At 42.0% G+C, this 16,228-nt stretch overlaps 1 protein-coding gene across 2 annotated transcripts in view; it reads left to right on the top strand.

The window, feature by feature from the left end:
- ric1 (RIC1 homolog, RAB6A GEF complex partner 1) overlaps positions 1 to 16,228 on the top strand; it is a 121,845-nt gene that overhangs the window by 11,457 nt on the left and 94,160 nt on the right. For both annotated transcript variants that reach the window (XM_055632639.1, XM_055632638.1), the window contains exon 2: positions 5,637 to 5,744. In XM_055632639.1, the coding sequence (XP_055488614.1) occupies positions 5,637 to 5,744 (108 nt within the window). The remainder of the gene's footprint in view (positions 1 to 5,636; positions 5,745 to 16,228) is intronic.

The following is a 16,228-nucleotide window of genomic DNA, read 5'->3' as shown; positions in this document are numbered from 1 at the left end:
CCGGAGAGAGAGAGTATGCTGAAGGGCTCCTGCCGGCCATGGGTAGGCTTGGCGCCTGCTGGTGCTGCCGCTGGTGATGGTGGTGCTGGCGGCAACAGCAACCTCCTCCCCCTCCCTTGCCCAGCCCCAAGCCCAGAGTCCGGGCCACTTCCAACTCCATGTCAGGGCTGAAGACCGCCCGCAGCGCAGCCCAGTCGAGCGCTGGACCGTAGGAGGCTGAGCCCAGGCTGGCGCTCTGGCGCAGGTGAGGCCGGGGCCCTCGCTCCTCCTTGGGGTTGTGGATGAAGTGGCAGCAGGTACCAAAGGGGCCGGTGGTGTGCAAAGTGCGGCACGGCTCCGTCTTGTACTTGGGGTGGAGGCTGAGGAAGTGCAGCCAGGCCGTGGGCGAACTGGCACTTGTCGCGCTGGCTTCCATTTGGGAGCGGATTCCTTTGGAGTGGGGTTGGGCTGGAGTTGGCGATGACTGGGCCTGTAGGTTCTCTGCCCTGCTGTGGGCCCGGGGCCGCTGGTGTCATTGGTCTGGGGCTGTCGGTTGGCCCGGCGGGAGAAGTGGAGTTGAGCTGTGGTTGGCGCTTCTCCGCGCTGACTGGAGGTCGGTGTCCCGTCGGTCCGGATGTCTTCGGCAGCCCCCGGGTAGGGGGTGTGATACTCAAGTGGGGGGGACGGGGACAGTCCAGTGGAGGTTCGGCAGCGGGGACCCGGGTTTGATCCTGGCTGCAGATGAGACACGGGTCTGTGTGCATGCAGCTGCCGAGAATGTCTCCTCGCTGGTCCAGTCTCTTTCCCTCCTCTGTTTCCCATCCAAATCTGCCCCCTCTATCTGCTCCCTGACAAATACAAGCTTGGAAAAAGATCAGAAATCGGACCCAAACTATACTCACTGTATCTAAAGTGCTTTGCTCGATTTTTCTTTACAGCATTTGACCTTTGATTCCTTGCGATTTCGGAATACCAAACTTGCTTATAGGAAATTTCTTAGCTCATTTGAGCTTTTCTAAGTTTATGTTGTTGAAGCCAATTATGGAAGTGAAATTTGCTCTCGCTGGCCCTCCTCCCACTTCTACCATGAGAAAAAGTATTACCCAAAATAAGTGCAGAACACTGAATTTTCATTTCCTGTTGACAAAATGTGAATGGTATTTGAGAGGCCACTTCTTTAAGAAACTCTTTACATTTAACTTCCTTGTTGCTGTAGTTTCATAATAGCTTCCCTGCTTTTTTGCTATTATAGTGGGAATGTATGAACTACTGTAATGACATTAACTAAAACAGAATATTTTTTGATAGTGGCCTGCATTTCGCACTTTCTGAATCAGATCTAGTATCACGTAATACACCTTCTAGTTATTAGATTACACACTGGGGAACAATTTCACTCCAGCAGTTCAGCTTGTCTCAGCAGGAGGTTCCTATCCAGATTAATGGAAATAAAATGTCATTATAGATCCATACAGCATAGGAGGCTGTCATTTGACCTATTATGCCTGAACATTCTCTTTGAAAATAACTATCTAAATAATTTCACTTTCCTGCTTTTATTCCATTGCCTTGCTATTTATTTTCTGTTCCAGTTACATTTCTTTGAAGTTACCATTGAGTGTTTCCATCATCCCATCAGTAAGTGCATTTCAAATCATGGCAACTTGATTCATTAATATTTTTTCCTTCAAGCTTTTTTGCTAATTATCTTACATGTAGAGTGATCAATTCTCGTGGTAAAAGTTTTCAATATAGTGTAGAAACCTCACCATTTAACTGCCTGTGAATTCTCTTAACCATCCATGATTTAAGGCAAACAATCCAAGCTTCAGTCTTTCCACAAAACTTGGCCATTCACTAAGGCTTTAACATCCTTCTATAAACTGGTCACAGTAAACTAGACATGGCTGGTGGTTTTTTTAAGATTATAAGTTTCTGGGTTTTGTACTGCATCAAACCAATAGGTTTTCACACGCCTTTCAACTTTTCCGCTGGAATTGAAGATTTTTATGTGAATGGTACCTTCTTTAAAATGGTGTCGTTGAATTCACTAAGCTTTTCTCCAATTTTCCTTCCAAAATGATCCATTCTTCCATCTGCATTAAACTATATTTTGCATTTTTCTAGTTGTACTGAAATAAGAAAATGGGCATCTAAAAATTAACTTAGCAATGCAATCACCATTACTTTGAACTTTCAGCCAAATATCCACTTTAATAATTAGTGATATGTGACCTTTATGACCGTTGGCATATAGTTTCTGTCGCATTGATCTTAGATGTAAGTACAATGGGAAATAACTAGTTTAGTTCTATTTTATGCATAAAATTATGAAATAGTGTGTATACTAATCAGTGCTAATACTTGATATAATAATGCTGCACTAATTAAACTGCCATTGTGTGCTTTGGCCTTTCTATTTGAACAATGTTCTAGATAGCCAATGCACTGAGGCTGCAGATCTGTCAATTGTAACAATAGTGGTAAGACAGATATGATGCAATGGATTCGAATTTTTGATAAACAGAGAATCTTACCAACCACAATAATTTGATTGAAATGCATGGTACAGTCAGCATAAGACACATCCAATGATCATATTGTTTAATTTGAGCCACTAAACAAGTTTGTTTTATGCCATAATATTTTCATGCCATACGGTTTGTTTGATAATTGAGCTAAGTGGGTTACTTTGAGTACTTTTATAAAGGTTTGCATTCAGTAGTTTTCCATTTATATTTGGCACAAGTTGTGCACATTCTTGGGATGGAATCCTAGTAAATGGATACATTCTAAAAACATTTATTTGGTAAAATACATATTGTTATATTTAAAAGTAATTGATTTGAAGCACTGATTTTTTTTAACTAAATAATTCTTCAGGTCTGAGTATTTTTGCTGTTTTCATTTTTTTAATTTTGATTTTATATTCTAGCTGTTTTCATACATTAAATATAGAAGAGGCATTTTCCACATTTTTCAATGGGAGAGGGAAAATAACAGAATACTCTTTACATGATAACTTGCGGTCAGACACAATTTATTTCAACGTCTAATTTTGAGAGTCTGGCATGAAGTTGCGATTTTCATTCCTGGTTTCAGCAGTAAAAAAATGACTTTTATCCTCTAGACTACACATACAAACAAAAAAAATACTTGTGGGAAGAGAGTTGTAACATCTGCTGCATTCAAGGTTGTTTAATCTGAAGATGTAAAAACTACATAAGAATATTTGTCAAATTGACTGTTTAACAAGAAGATAAAATAACTTTTCAATGCCTTGTGCATTCATTTTCAAAAACGTTTGCTGTGGATAATTTTTCCTGTGTTTAGGAAGGCCCAGCTTTTGCATTCATTATTTGATGCAAACTAGTTCACACAAACTGGAACGAGTCGCAACATGCTGCAAAATCTGCCTACCTCTCCTCCATATTCACTGATCCCTGCCTAAACCACAGAACCCTCTTCTCCACAGTGGGCAACCTCCTCAAGCCTCGAGCAAACACTCCCCTACCTCTACTCCGGATCTCTGCAACTCATTCCTCCACTTTTTCGCTGATAAAATCAGCACCATCTATCAATCTTTATCTCTTGTACCCGACTCCCTAACATCTACTCCACCACCTACCAAGGCCCCTCCTTTCAACATCTCCACTGACCTCCTTACCCCTCCTCCACACTGCTTCCTCTCCCAGTTTGACCTGGTCACCCCTATTGAAATCTCCAAAATCATCAACTCTTCCAAACCCACTACCTGCTCCCTCGACCCTCTCCCCACTCCCCTGCTGAAGTCCTGCCTCCCCGTTCTCTGCCCCTACCTCACTAATCTCTTCAACTCCTCATTGTCCCCTCCGCTTTCAAAACTGCTGCTGTCACACCAATCTTAAAGAAACCTGGTCTTGATCCCTCCTCTCTCATTAACTACCGCCCAATCTCAAACCTCCCCTTTCTTTCAAAAACCCTTGAGCGTATCGTTGCGTCGCAACTTCATTCCCACCTCCTTGCGTATAACCTACTTGAACCCCTCCAATCTGTCTTTCGCCCCCTCCATAGCACAGAAACTGCTCTCCTCAAAGTCCTCAACGATCTCCTCACCTCTGCTGACACTGGTTCCTTCAACATCCTCATCCTCCTCGACCTGAGCGCAGCCTTCGATACAGTGAACCACAACATCCTGCTCACCAGACTCAAAGACCTCGGCATTGAAGGCTCTGCACTCAGCTGGCTCCGTTCCTACCTTTCCAACAGATCCCACTTCATCTCTCTCCACAACCACACCTCTGCTACAGCCACAGTCACTCAAGGCGTTCCCCAAGGCTCCGTATTCGGCCCCCTCCTCTTCATCATCTACATCCTCCCCCTTGGTCAGATACTCCGCCACTTCAACCTGGACTTCCACTGTTACGCCGATGACACCCAGATCTACCTCGGCACCAAATCCCCCCACAACCCCCCCCCCCCCCTCTCCCATATCAACTCCTGTTTGTCAGCTATAAAAACCTGAATGCAACATAACTTCCTCAAACTCAACAGCGATAAGACAGAATTCCTCCTCATAGGCTCCAAAGCCACACTCAGCAAAATCAATAACCCCACTCTCACCATCGACGGCACCACTGTCTCCCCATCTCTCCAGGCTCGCAACCTTGGCGTGATCTTTGATTCCACCCTCTCCCTTGAGCCTCACATCCGCCATGTCATTAAAACCTCCTTCTTTCATCTCCGCAACATCGCCGAACTCAGACCCTCTCTCATACCTCCCGCTGCTGAAAGACTCATCCATGCCTTCATCTCCTCCCGACTGGGCTATTGCAGTTCACTTCTCCTTGGCATCAGCTCCACCTACATCAACCGACTCCAACTGATCCAGAACACAGCCGCCCGACTCATCACCCACACCAAATCCTGGCATCACATCACTCCAGTCCTCAAAGAACTTCACTGGCTTCCCATCTCCCACCGGATCACCTACAAAATCCTGATCCTCACCTACAAAGCCCTCCACCATCTGCCCCCCCCATATCTCACTGACCTCCTCTCCCCCTACCAACCCTCACGGTCCCTCAGATCCACATCAGCTGGTCTCTCCATCCACAAGTCCAACCTCCGCAGTTTTGGGGACAGAGCCTTCTCCAGGGCAGCTCCCAGGCTCTGGAACTCCCTCCCCCAACTGATCCGCAATTCCGTGTCCCTCACCATCTTCCAGTCCCGCCTCAAGACCCATCTCTTCACCTCTGCCTATCCTTAGCCCCACGTCCCCCTCCCTTTGCATCTGTGCATTAATTGCCTCATGTTGTGTTTTGAATTATATTCTGTCTTTACTTTGTGTACTAGTCATGTCTCTACTATTTATTTCATTCCCCTTACATGTTTTTCCTCTACCTGCTAAATTTTTGTAAGGTGGCCTTGAGACTCTTGAAAGGCACCCATAAATAAAATGTATTATTATTATTAACATACTTTGCATTTGTATCGTATAATACAGTAGAATCCAGTGATAAGATTCACTATTGATTAAACTATATTGTAGCAATGTTAATGACAATATGTACAGTCTCATGGACAAGGAAAATACAGTGGAAACTTGAATCAGCAAACAATAACATTGAATCAGCAAAACAAATATTGTTCCTAACAAACATTTTTTCTTCCACCAGCCCAGTGTTTTAATTGTATGCTACAAGGAATCTGCAAAGGCAGCTGCACAGTTTGGGACATATGAAAAGACAGAATGGAAGTCCGATAGCAGCATGATCGCTGTTGCGGTAAGATATAAAATTTGTGCTATTCTCTGTTATTCATTTGAATGCAATGATTATAAAAATACTTTGCAGATTCTGCTATATTAAATGTGCTACTCAACTGCTTGATCATGCTGTTGGTATTGCTGTTTAACTGTTTTAGCAATTACAAATGCTCTATATTTGATTTTTCAGGTGGCTTTAATCTTTTTAAGAATAAATGTAATTGTTTTTAATCAGATTTTGAAGATGAATGAAATAAAATAAGACAATAAATCTACCCTGTAGTTTAATGGTGTGGGTGTGTAGTTTACCAAGGAGTACAAATAGCTAGGAGTGTACCTCGACAGAAAACCGGACTGGTCCAGGAACGCTGAGGCCATGTACAAGAAGGGACAAAGCTGGCTGTACTTTTTGAGAAGGCTCCGCTCCTTCAACGTTTGCAGTAAGATGCTGCAGATGTTCTACCAATTGGTGGAAGTCAGTGCCATCTTCTTTGCTGTCTTGTGCTGGGGCAGCAGGGTGAAGGCCTCAGACGGCAACAGGATTAACGCACTCAAAGGCTGATTCCGTCCTGGGGACGGAGTTGGATTCATGGGAGGTGGTCTTGGAGGGGAGGATGCTCCTCAAACTGCAGAGCATCCTGGACAATACAGCTCATCCTCTCCATAACACATTAGTCAACCTGAGGAGTATAAGATTGCAACCTTCAGCATAAGACTGGTTCCACAAAGACGCAGCGGGAGACCCGTCTTTTCTGTGGCTATCAAACTGTACAACTCCTCCATCTTCTGTCGTGGGGTAGACTGACCCCCCCCCCCCCCCCCCCCCCCCCCCCCCCCCCCCCCCACCCCCAATTTTTGCACATCCTCATCCTTTCCACTCGTCACTTTAATTTCATGTTTCATGTATCTTGTGTTTTATGACTGTTGGCAGATTAATTTATCTCCTGGGATAAATAAAGTTCTATCATATAATTTAGTCTCTGTGGACCTCTCACAGGTGGCCTCCATTCCCCACTGCTTCACTCAGTTGCATTCTTGTTGGAGAGAAAGAGGCAGTGCAAGTGTGTGCAGGAAAAGAGTGAGAGGGTGTGCAGGTAGAAAGGTCTTAAAAGAAAAGATGAAATGCGACAAGAGCAAGATGATCACCAGACTGGGCAATGCTGTAATCAATTCCATGATAGCATTTCTCTCTTCTTTGGGAGAGAAATTTTAAGTTCAAGTTGATTACTGCAACGTAACTAAGATTGGAAGCGTGTCATTTTATAAACCGCAGTTCAAAATGGGAATTGAACTCCTGAACAGCATGATCTTCCTTGCTTATAAGATTACACTCTTCACTATTTTGTTTCTTATAGCCAAAGTCTTTTAAATTTGTCAAAGGACAATTTATGCTCTGCAACTTTTTTAAGAAGGTTCTATGCACAAAGATCAGTTTGTGTCCACGAACTACCTAATGCTCTGTTGAGAATATTGATTGATTTTGATTGATTGAATATTTTGAGGGATTTTTAAAAATGTTCTATTTATTGTCAAATATTCACCAAAACAAATTAACTGAACCTCAAACACAGACTGCACAGTTAACCATATTGATAGCTGCATGTGCTTTCACTGTTACAGTGGAAGTTTATAGTTTACCAGGTATCCCTTGAAAGGTGATGCTTGTAAAAGGAAATGCTATATCTTGTTTTATGTGTCGAATAACATCAGACGTTTCAGCTTTTGGCCCTGAAAGTTCTAAATGGACATTAATATAAACACGGAACAATTCATAAATGGGACATTCTGCACCTAATCAAGTTACACTTCCTGTGTTTTAGCATAACAGTAGTCCTCGGAGCTGGCATGTTATGATTGTTCCAAAATAAATGTTTGTTCCTGCAGATAAGCCTTTATTTAATGGTTGTACAGGAGCAATGCGACCTGTTTTCAAGAGTGTACTTTTGGGTGTTTTTGATAAAATAGACGAGAAGAATAATGAATACAGATTTGTTTGTTGATTGGTAGTGTGCTAGAATACTTGCTTTTACTATTTCGTCAATCCAATTCCATTTCTACTCCAAAATGCTTTTTTCATTGTTGTAATTGTGACGAAGCCACACAGAGACCAAAGCTGTATGTTGTAAAAGGTCTTTATTCATCACGACAAGCAGGCATTGTCTTGGAGACACTCTCAGTAGAAATCTCTCCAAACTCTCCAAAGCACATTGAGTTTTTATACTTTTTAAGAACAAAGATAACAGCAGGTGATCCAAAACAATTTCAATAGACCCAATGACACTGTTTATTTTAATATTCTTCTGATTCGGACAAATGGTTCCAATGATTACATATTTACAATGGGATTGCACTGTAATTGATAAGGCACTTCTGAATGTTCAAACACTGTTGCCATTTACATGGGTGATCTGAAATGCTGAGGATGGAGAACCCAAAGCAGCGATGCGAAGGCTGATTCTCTGGGTACACAAATATCTAAATTTTTGATAGACAGGGCAATTATGCCTTTGGCCATGTTTGATTTGCTAGTAACAAAATAAGTCTGGTCTGGAACTTTAGACAGAAGAAATTGCAGATACTGGTTTCTCTGGAGATATGATAGAGATGATGGTGCAAAATAAGTGAGCTGATAGTGTCTGGTGCCTGGTTTGTTGTTAACTGTTAACGTATTAACTAAGCCTTAGTGTCATATGTATAGCTGATGCTTACACGGATGTCTCATCCTCATCGGCACTTCAGTTTGCAACCGTTATCTCATGGACAGCCTCCTGCTGTGGGCCAGTAGCCTATGCTCTGTAGATTACTATTTATTTACAAAGTTTTACTTTAATTGTAAAACTGATTGCTGCATGTGTGCATTTGAACACGTTTTATTTAAAGACTGGTTCTTGTTTGTATTAATGCCTGCTATCCACATAATTCCTGAAGGATATGCTAATCCCTAACATTCATTCCTCATCTCCAGAAGATGTTGATTTATTTTTAGAATGTGGGTGCCTCGGTGCTTGGTATCTTCCTCAAAGTTGCTGGTAGTGTTTAAACATTTGTAAAACTATTCAGTTCAGCCACTTCTGGTTTATGTGCTATCTTTACATAATACTATCAGAGATAAAGTGAATTATCATGGTTAAGATGTACTATTTCAGGTCTGTATGAACGTTCAAACACTGGGATGTCTAATTGAAGATTCAGCAGATCAAATAGCATTTGCTATTTCAAATAATTCTTGATTATAGCTCATAATCATGAACAACCCATGTTCCTGGGACTGTTTGCTCGCACCTTGCTAAAACTCTTTATTGTGTTTAGTTTGTGTAATATACACCATACTATTAAATATTAAAAGTAGGAACGTTAAAATATTTATAAACTTGGAAGTATATCATTTCACAGTATTTTCCATGTTATATATTGTCTTCCTCACTTTTTCCAACCATATGTGCTGCTAAATTAAATAGCACAATGGCATCATTGTTATTTTGGAAGTACAGATATAATGATTGAAAATTAAACTTTCAGGATTATTAATGCAAGCATTTGTAACTGAACCTTTTCTCAAATCTGTGATAGGAATAATTGGATATCTGTACCAAAGGTGCAAAGTGATGATGGTCAAAGCACATACTCCTGGAGGAACCTAGCGGGCCAGGCAGTATCAATGAAGGGAATGGACAGGTGATGTTTCGGGTCAGGATCCTTCTTCAGACCTGAAACATCACCTGTCCATTCCATCCACAGATGCTGCCTGACCTGTTGAGTTTCTCCAGCACTTTGAGTTTTGCTCAAGATTCCAATATCTGCAGTTCCTTGTATCTACATTTTATAGCAGTTGTGATGGTGGCGGTGAGGTTTGGAAGGAGACTTTAGAAATACTTGTGGCAGGGGTTGGAGTAGTGCAAGAATCCTATCTGCTTAAATATTGTAATAAATTAAATTTGCATAAAGACTGCTTTATCAGACAACTGAACAAAGTGCAATCACAAGTAATCAGAAGTTTCCAACTTTTGTTTTCAAACTGAAGCACCGTGGATTTTTGTTTAGTGTCTGAGGTTCCCACCTGCTTTAAAAAGGGCACCAATAATACCTGTGCCCGTGAAATGTATATGCCTCAATGACGGTGGCACTGACATCCGTAGTGATGAAGTGCTTTGAAAGGTTTGTTGTATTGCATATCAACTCCTACCTCAGCAAGGAGCTGGACCCACTACCATTTGCCTACTTCCACAATAGATCAATGGGGAATGCAATCTCGCTGGCTCTCCACCTAGCTGTGGACCACTTGGACAATAAGAACAAGTATATCAGGCTGATGTTCATCAACTACAGCTCGGCGTTCAACACCCTTGTCCCCTCTGAACTTGTTATCAAACTTGGGGAACTGGGTCTATGCTCATCTCTGTGCAACTGGATCCTCGACTTTCTCATTGGCAGACAACATTCAGTCCGAATTGGCTGCAATACTCCATCCGCAAAAACCATCAGCAGAGGAGTAACAGAGCTGACTGCTCGGTAAACTGTGCTACTCACTTTATACACATGAGTTCCATAGAAATTTGAGGAAATTTGTTATGTCGACAAATACTCACTTGAACTTCTACAAGTGTACTGTCAGAGCATATTGACTGGTTGCATCGCAGCCTAGTTCGGCAACTTTAATGCCCAAGAACGAAAGAGATGATTAAAAAAGTGGTGGACGTCGCTGGTCTATCACGTGTACTGACCTCCCCAACATGGAAAAGATCTATGGGAGGTGTTGCAACAAAGACGCAGCCAGCATCATCAATGATGCTCACCACTCTCATATCATTCCCACTATTGGGAAGAATGCATTGGGAGTCAAAAAACCGTGACCACCAGGTTCAATAGTTTCTTTACAGCAATCATCGTGCTCTTGAACACCAAGCAACAAAAAAGGCAGGTAGTATCTGAATGATTTATATTCTAAAAATATTTATTGATGGAGGCTGAGAAAAAATAAATTCCACATGGTGGATAAACAAAACTATACTTTTTAAACTATAATGTTACATTTTACATATTCATGAATAAACCCAGTAAGGAAATTCTTTATGAAAATAATTATTAAGCTGTGGTGCTCTTTCAATGAAGCATTTTACAGAATGTGATACAAGAAATTTGAAATTAATTGGCAGAGAGTTAAGTTGTTGGAGTCATACATTGTTCAATGGAAGATGGTTATGCTTGTTGGAAGTCACTAGTCACACTCCTAGGGCAGCTCTGCAAGACTTCCTCAGATTAGTCTTATTTACCCAACCGTCTACTGCTTCATCAATGCAGTTCCTTCCAAATGATTAGAATGGGTTATAGAGTCATAGAGTGATTCAGAGTAGAAACAGACCCAACTTGCCCACACCGGCCAATATGTCCCAGCTACATTTGACCCACCCGCCTGCATTTGGTCCACATCCCTCCAAACCTATCCTATCCATGTACCTGTCTAACTGTTTCTTAAACGTTGGGATAGTCCCAGTCTCAACTACCTCCTCTGGCAGCATGTTCCATACACCCACCACCCTTTTTGTGAAATTGTTACCCCTCAGATTCCTATTAAATTATTTCCCCTTCATCTTAAACCTATGAAAGAAAACTGGCAGGGAACATAAAAACTGACTGCAAAGGTTTTTATAAATATGTGAAGAGAAAAAGATTAGTTAAAACAAATGTAGGTCCCTTGCAGTCAGAAACAGGTGAATTGATCATGGGGAACAAGGACATGGCAGACCAATTGAATAACTACTTTGGATCTGTAGGATCACTAAGGAAGACATAAATAATCTGCCGGAAATAGCAGGGGACCGCGGATCAAATGAGATGGAGGAACTGAGTGAAATCCAGGTTAGCCGGGAAGTGGTGTTAGGTAATCTGCCGGAAATAGCAATGAGATGGAGGAATTGAGTGAAATACAGGTTAGCCGGGAAGTGGTGTTAGGTAAATTGAATGGATTAAAGGCCGATAAATCCCCAGGGCCAGATAGGCTGCATCCCAGAGTACTTAAGGAAGTAGCCCCAGAAATAGTGGATGCATTAGTGACAATTTTTCAAAACTCTTTAGATTCTGGAGTAGTTCCTGAGGATTGGAGGGTAGCTAATGTAACCCCACTTTTTAAAAAGGGAGGGAGAGAGAAAACGGGAAATTACAGACCAGTTAGTCTAACATTGGTAGTGGGAAAACTGCTAGAGTCAGTTATTAAAGATGGGATAGCAGCACATTTGGAAAGTGGTGAAATCATTGGACAAAGTCAGCATGGATTTATGAAAGGTAAATGTCTGACGAATCTTATAGAATTTCAGAAGGCTTTCTGAAGGTCCCACATAAGAGATTAGTATACAAACTTAAAGCACACGGAATTGGGGGTTCAGTATTGATGTGGATAGAGCTGGCAAACAGGAAGCAAAGAGTAGGAGTAAACGGGTCCTTTTCAGAATGGCAGGCAGTGACTAGTGGGGTACCGCAAGGCTCAGTGCTGGAACCCCAGCTATTTTCAATATATATTAATGATTTGGATGAGGGAATTGAATGCAATATCTCCAAGTTTGCGGATGGCACAAAGCTGGGGGGCAGTGTTATCTGTGAGGAGGATGCTAGGAGGCTGCAAGGTGACTTGGATAGGCTGGGTGAGTGGGCAAATGCAAGGCAGATGCAGTATAATGCGAATAAATGTGAGGTTATCCACTGGTGGCAAAAACAGGAAAGTAGACTATTATCTGAATGGTGGCCGATTAGGAAAAGGGTAGATGAAACGAGACCTGGGTGTCATGGTACACCAGTCATTGAAAGTAGGTATGCAGGTGCAGCAGGCAGTGAAGAAAGCGAATGGTATGTTAGCATTCATAGCAAAAGGATTTCAGTATTGGAGCAGGGAGGTTCTACTGCAGTTGTACAGGGCCTTGGTGAGACCACACCTGGAGTATTGCGTCCAGTTTTGGTCTCCTAATCTGAGGAAAGACATTCTTGCCATAGAGGGAGTACAGAGAACGTTTACCAGACTGATTCCTGGGATGTCAGGACTTTCATATGAAGAAAGACTGGATAGACTCGGCTTGTACCCGCTAGAATTTAGAAGATTGAGGGGGGATCTTATAGAAACTTACAAAATTCTTAAGGGGTTGGACAGGCTAGATGCAGGAAGATTGTTCCCGATTTGGGGAAGTCCAGGACAAGGGGGTCGCAGTTTAAGGATAAAGGGGAAATCTTTTAGGACCGAGATGAGAAATACATTTTTCACACAGAGAGTGGTGAATCTCTGGAATTCTCTGCGAAAGAAGGTAGTTGAGGCCCGTTCATTGGCTATATTTAAAAGGGAGTTAGATGTGGCCCATGTGGCTAAAGGGATCAGGGGGTATGGAGAGAAGGCAGGTACGGGATACTGAGTTGGATGATCAGCCATGATCATATTGAATGGCGGTGCCGGCTCGAAGGGCCGAATGGCCTACTCCTGCACCTATTTTCTATGTTTCTCTGGTCCGCGAGCAAGAGACTCTGTGCATCTACCCAATCTATTCCTCTCATTATTTTATACACCTTTATAAGACCACCCCTCATCTCCCTTCCGTCTAAGGAATAGAGTTCCAGCCTACTCCTCTACCTATAGCTCAGACCCGCTAGTCCTGGCAACACCCTTGTAAATCTTCTCTGTGCTCTTTCCTCCTTGCAACATGACCTCCCAACTTCTGTACTCAATACTCTCTGATGAAGGCCAATGTGCCAAAAACTTTTTTGACCACCCAATGTACCCGCAACTCCACCTTCAATGAACCATGCACCTGCACTTTTCCTCTGCTCTACAACACTCCCCAGAGCCCTACCATTCACTATGTAGGTGTTGCTCTTGTTAGACGTTCCAAAATGCAACTCCTCACATTTCTCTGTATTAAATTCCATCAACCATTCCTCAGTCCACCTGGTCAATCGATCTAGATCCTGCTGCAATTTTTCACAACCATCTTCACTATTTGCAAAACCACCCACTTTTGTATCATCAGCAAACTTGCTAATCTTGCCATGTATGTTCTCATCCAAATCATTGATGAAGAGGACAAACAGTAACGGGCCCAGCGCCAAACCCTGAGGCACACCACTAGTTACAAGCCTCCAGCCCGAGAAGCAACCTTCCACTTTGTTCCATTCCACGAAGCCACTTTTCTATCCATTCAACTATCCTTGGATCCCATGTGATCTAAGCTTCCTGAGCAGTTTACCATGCAAAATCCTGACCCTTAATAAATGGGCAGTAATGTTTACAACATGCCATCTCGAACAAAAACAAAATCCAACCACCCGTCAGGAACATGAAATGGCATTACCATCCCCCTTGCCCTCAACATGAAGATATCTCTTCCTAGTTCCTGTCGCTATTTTCACTCTTCCCTCTCTCACCTGATTCCATTTGTCAGTCGCTTCTCCTCACCAGGGTCTACCCATCTCTTGCCTCATCCCTTCCCCTCACCTCTTTCTACCGGCAATCTTCCGTCTAATTTTGCAGTCCAGATGAAGGATCCTGACTCGAAACATCCACAGTCCATTTCGCTCCACAAATGCTGCTGAACTCGCTGAGTTCATCCAGCAGTTTGTTTGTTGCTCCAGATCTCAGCATTTGCAGTCTCTTGTGTCTCCATGAAGATACAGAGAATCATGGTTGAACGGAAACTCAATTAAATGAACCACATAAACAATGAGGCTCCAGGAATAGCTTGAGGGTTATTTATCTTGAATTTCATGACTTGCCTCCTGACATTCAAAATAATTTCCATTATCTACAAGAAACAAGTCAAGTGCTCTGGAAAACCTTCCACCTGCCTCGAGGAGTGCAATTCCCAATGGCATTCAGGCTTGACAAGAAGTGCACTTGATTGGCACTCCATTATTCTAAATATTTATTGCTCCACCACTGGCACACTGGTTGAAATACAATGTCTATTCCGGTAGTACTTTTCAAATCTACATTGGCAATCACTAAAAAGGTCTCATTGCCATCCTCTGAAACCCATTAAATATTGGCCTTAGAATAGGTTTTTAAAAAAGAACAAATATTGAAGGAAATAGCAGGAATATTTTTAGGGGATGTTGAAACAAGGAAGTACAGATGCTGGTTTACCAAGGAAAGACAACAAATGCTGGATGGTTGGGCAGCATCCCCAGAAAACATGAATAAGTGATGTTTCAAGTCGGGATCCTTCTTCAGACTGGTCCTGACCCAAAATGTCACCTATCCATGTTCTCCTGGGATGCTGCCTGACCCGCTAAGTTGCTCCAACATTGTGGTCCTTCCATGTTTTTAGGAAAACCTGGCTCATGGATGGAATAAGCAATGGAAGTATAGTGCCCTCCATAACGTTTGGGACAAAGACCTATCATTTATTTATTTGCCTCTGTACTCCACAATTTGGGATTTGTAATAGAAAAAATAACGTGGTTAAAGTGCACATTGTCAGATTTTAATAAAGGCCATTTTTATACAATTTGGTTGCACCATGTAGAAATTACAGCAGTGTTTATACATAGTCCACCCATTTCTGCTCCTGCAATCAAAGATCTTATAGTGCTCTAAGATCTTTGCCTGCAATGTCCTGAAAACCGTGGCAGCTTGCTGTTTTACTGCAATGTTGTCTCCAAGGTTAATGCCAAGTAGTGTTGATAATTTCTATGCTGGATCAGTATGATTTCATTTTTATTTTGGATGGAGTCACTGTTTTGTACACCAGTCAGCTACTAAGTATTTGATCAAAAATACACAGTAGACTAGCAGGATATGCCACTGTTTAAGAAGGAACTGCAGATGTTTGAAAATCGAAGGGAGACAAAGATGCTGAAGAAATTCAGCGAAGGAATTAGGCAACGTTTCAGGTCGAAACCCTTCTTCATGCCACTGGTCAGCTCAATACAGTTCATTTATTTGAACACTTTTTCCTAAAAAAAATCTACTTAATTTTGAAGGCTATTGGTTCTTTCCATATGCTGATACCTCAGTTGTTTTCTTAATAACCTAGAGCTCTGTCTGCACTAACAAAACAAGTACAACTTGCATAAGCCACTGGCACCAACTGTGTGCTGGTATCTGTTATCGTCTAGTCGAAGGTATTTGAAATGGTTTATTTCAGTCTGATTAAACCAAAGAATTGTTCATGGCTGAAAGATTTATTTGCAAGTTAGCACACAGTTAATGAAAGAAAATGTTTTGCACGATATGTTTAAAAGAAATTAGTCTCATTATGGAAACATTTGTTTTATTTAAGGATGAATTAATTCTGTTTGTTTCCACCAATTTCCTTAGATTTGGACATAATTCAACCAGATTAAGTGATTTGTAATCGTGGTTGTCTTTTATCTGCTTGCTGGATGTCAAATGACACTCACTGTATGTTGGTAGGATATGTGTAATACCCCAAACTTAGATCAGGAGATATTTTCTGAACTCATTGCATTGATGTGCCAATTAGTTGGCATGCTTGTTCTTTTCCAGCCTTGCAGTACTATAAGGAATTT

Source organism: Leucoraja erinacea, chromosome 3 (assembly GCF_028641065.1).
Source record: "Leucoraja erinacea ecotype New England chromosome 3, Leri_hhj_1, whole genome shotgun sequence".
In the NCBI taxonomy this organism is placed as follows: domain Eukaryota; kingdom Metazoa; phylum Chordata; class Chondrichthyes; order Rajiformes; family Rajidae; genus Leucoraja; species Leucoraja erinaceus.
The sequence above is the reverse complement of the archived record's forward strand: the minus strand, read 5'-3'. Positions and strand labels throughout refer to the sequence as shown.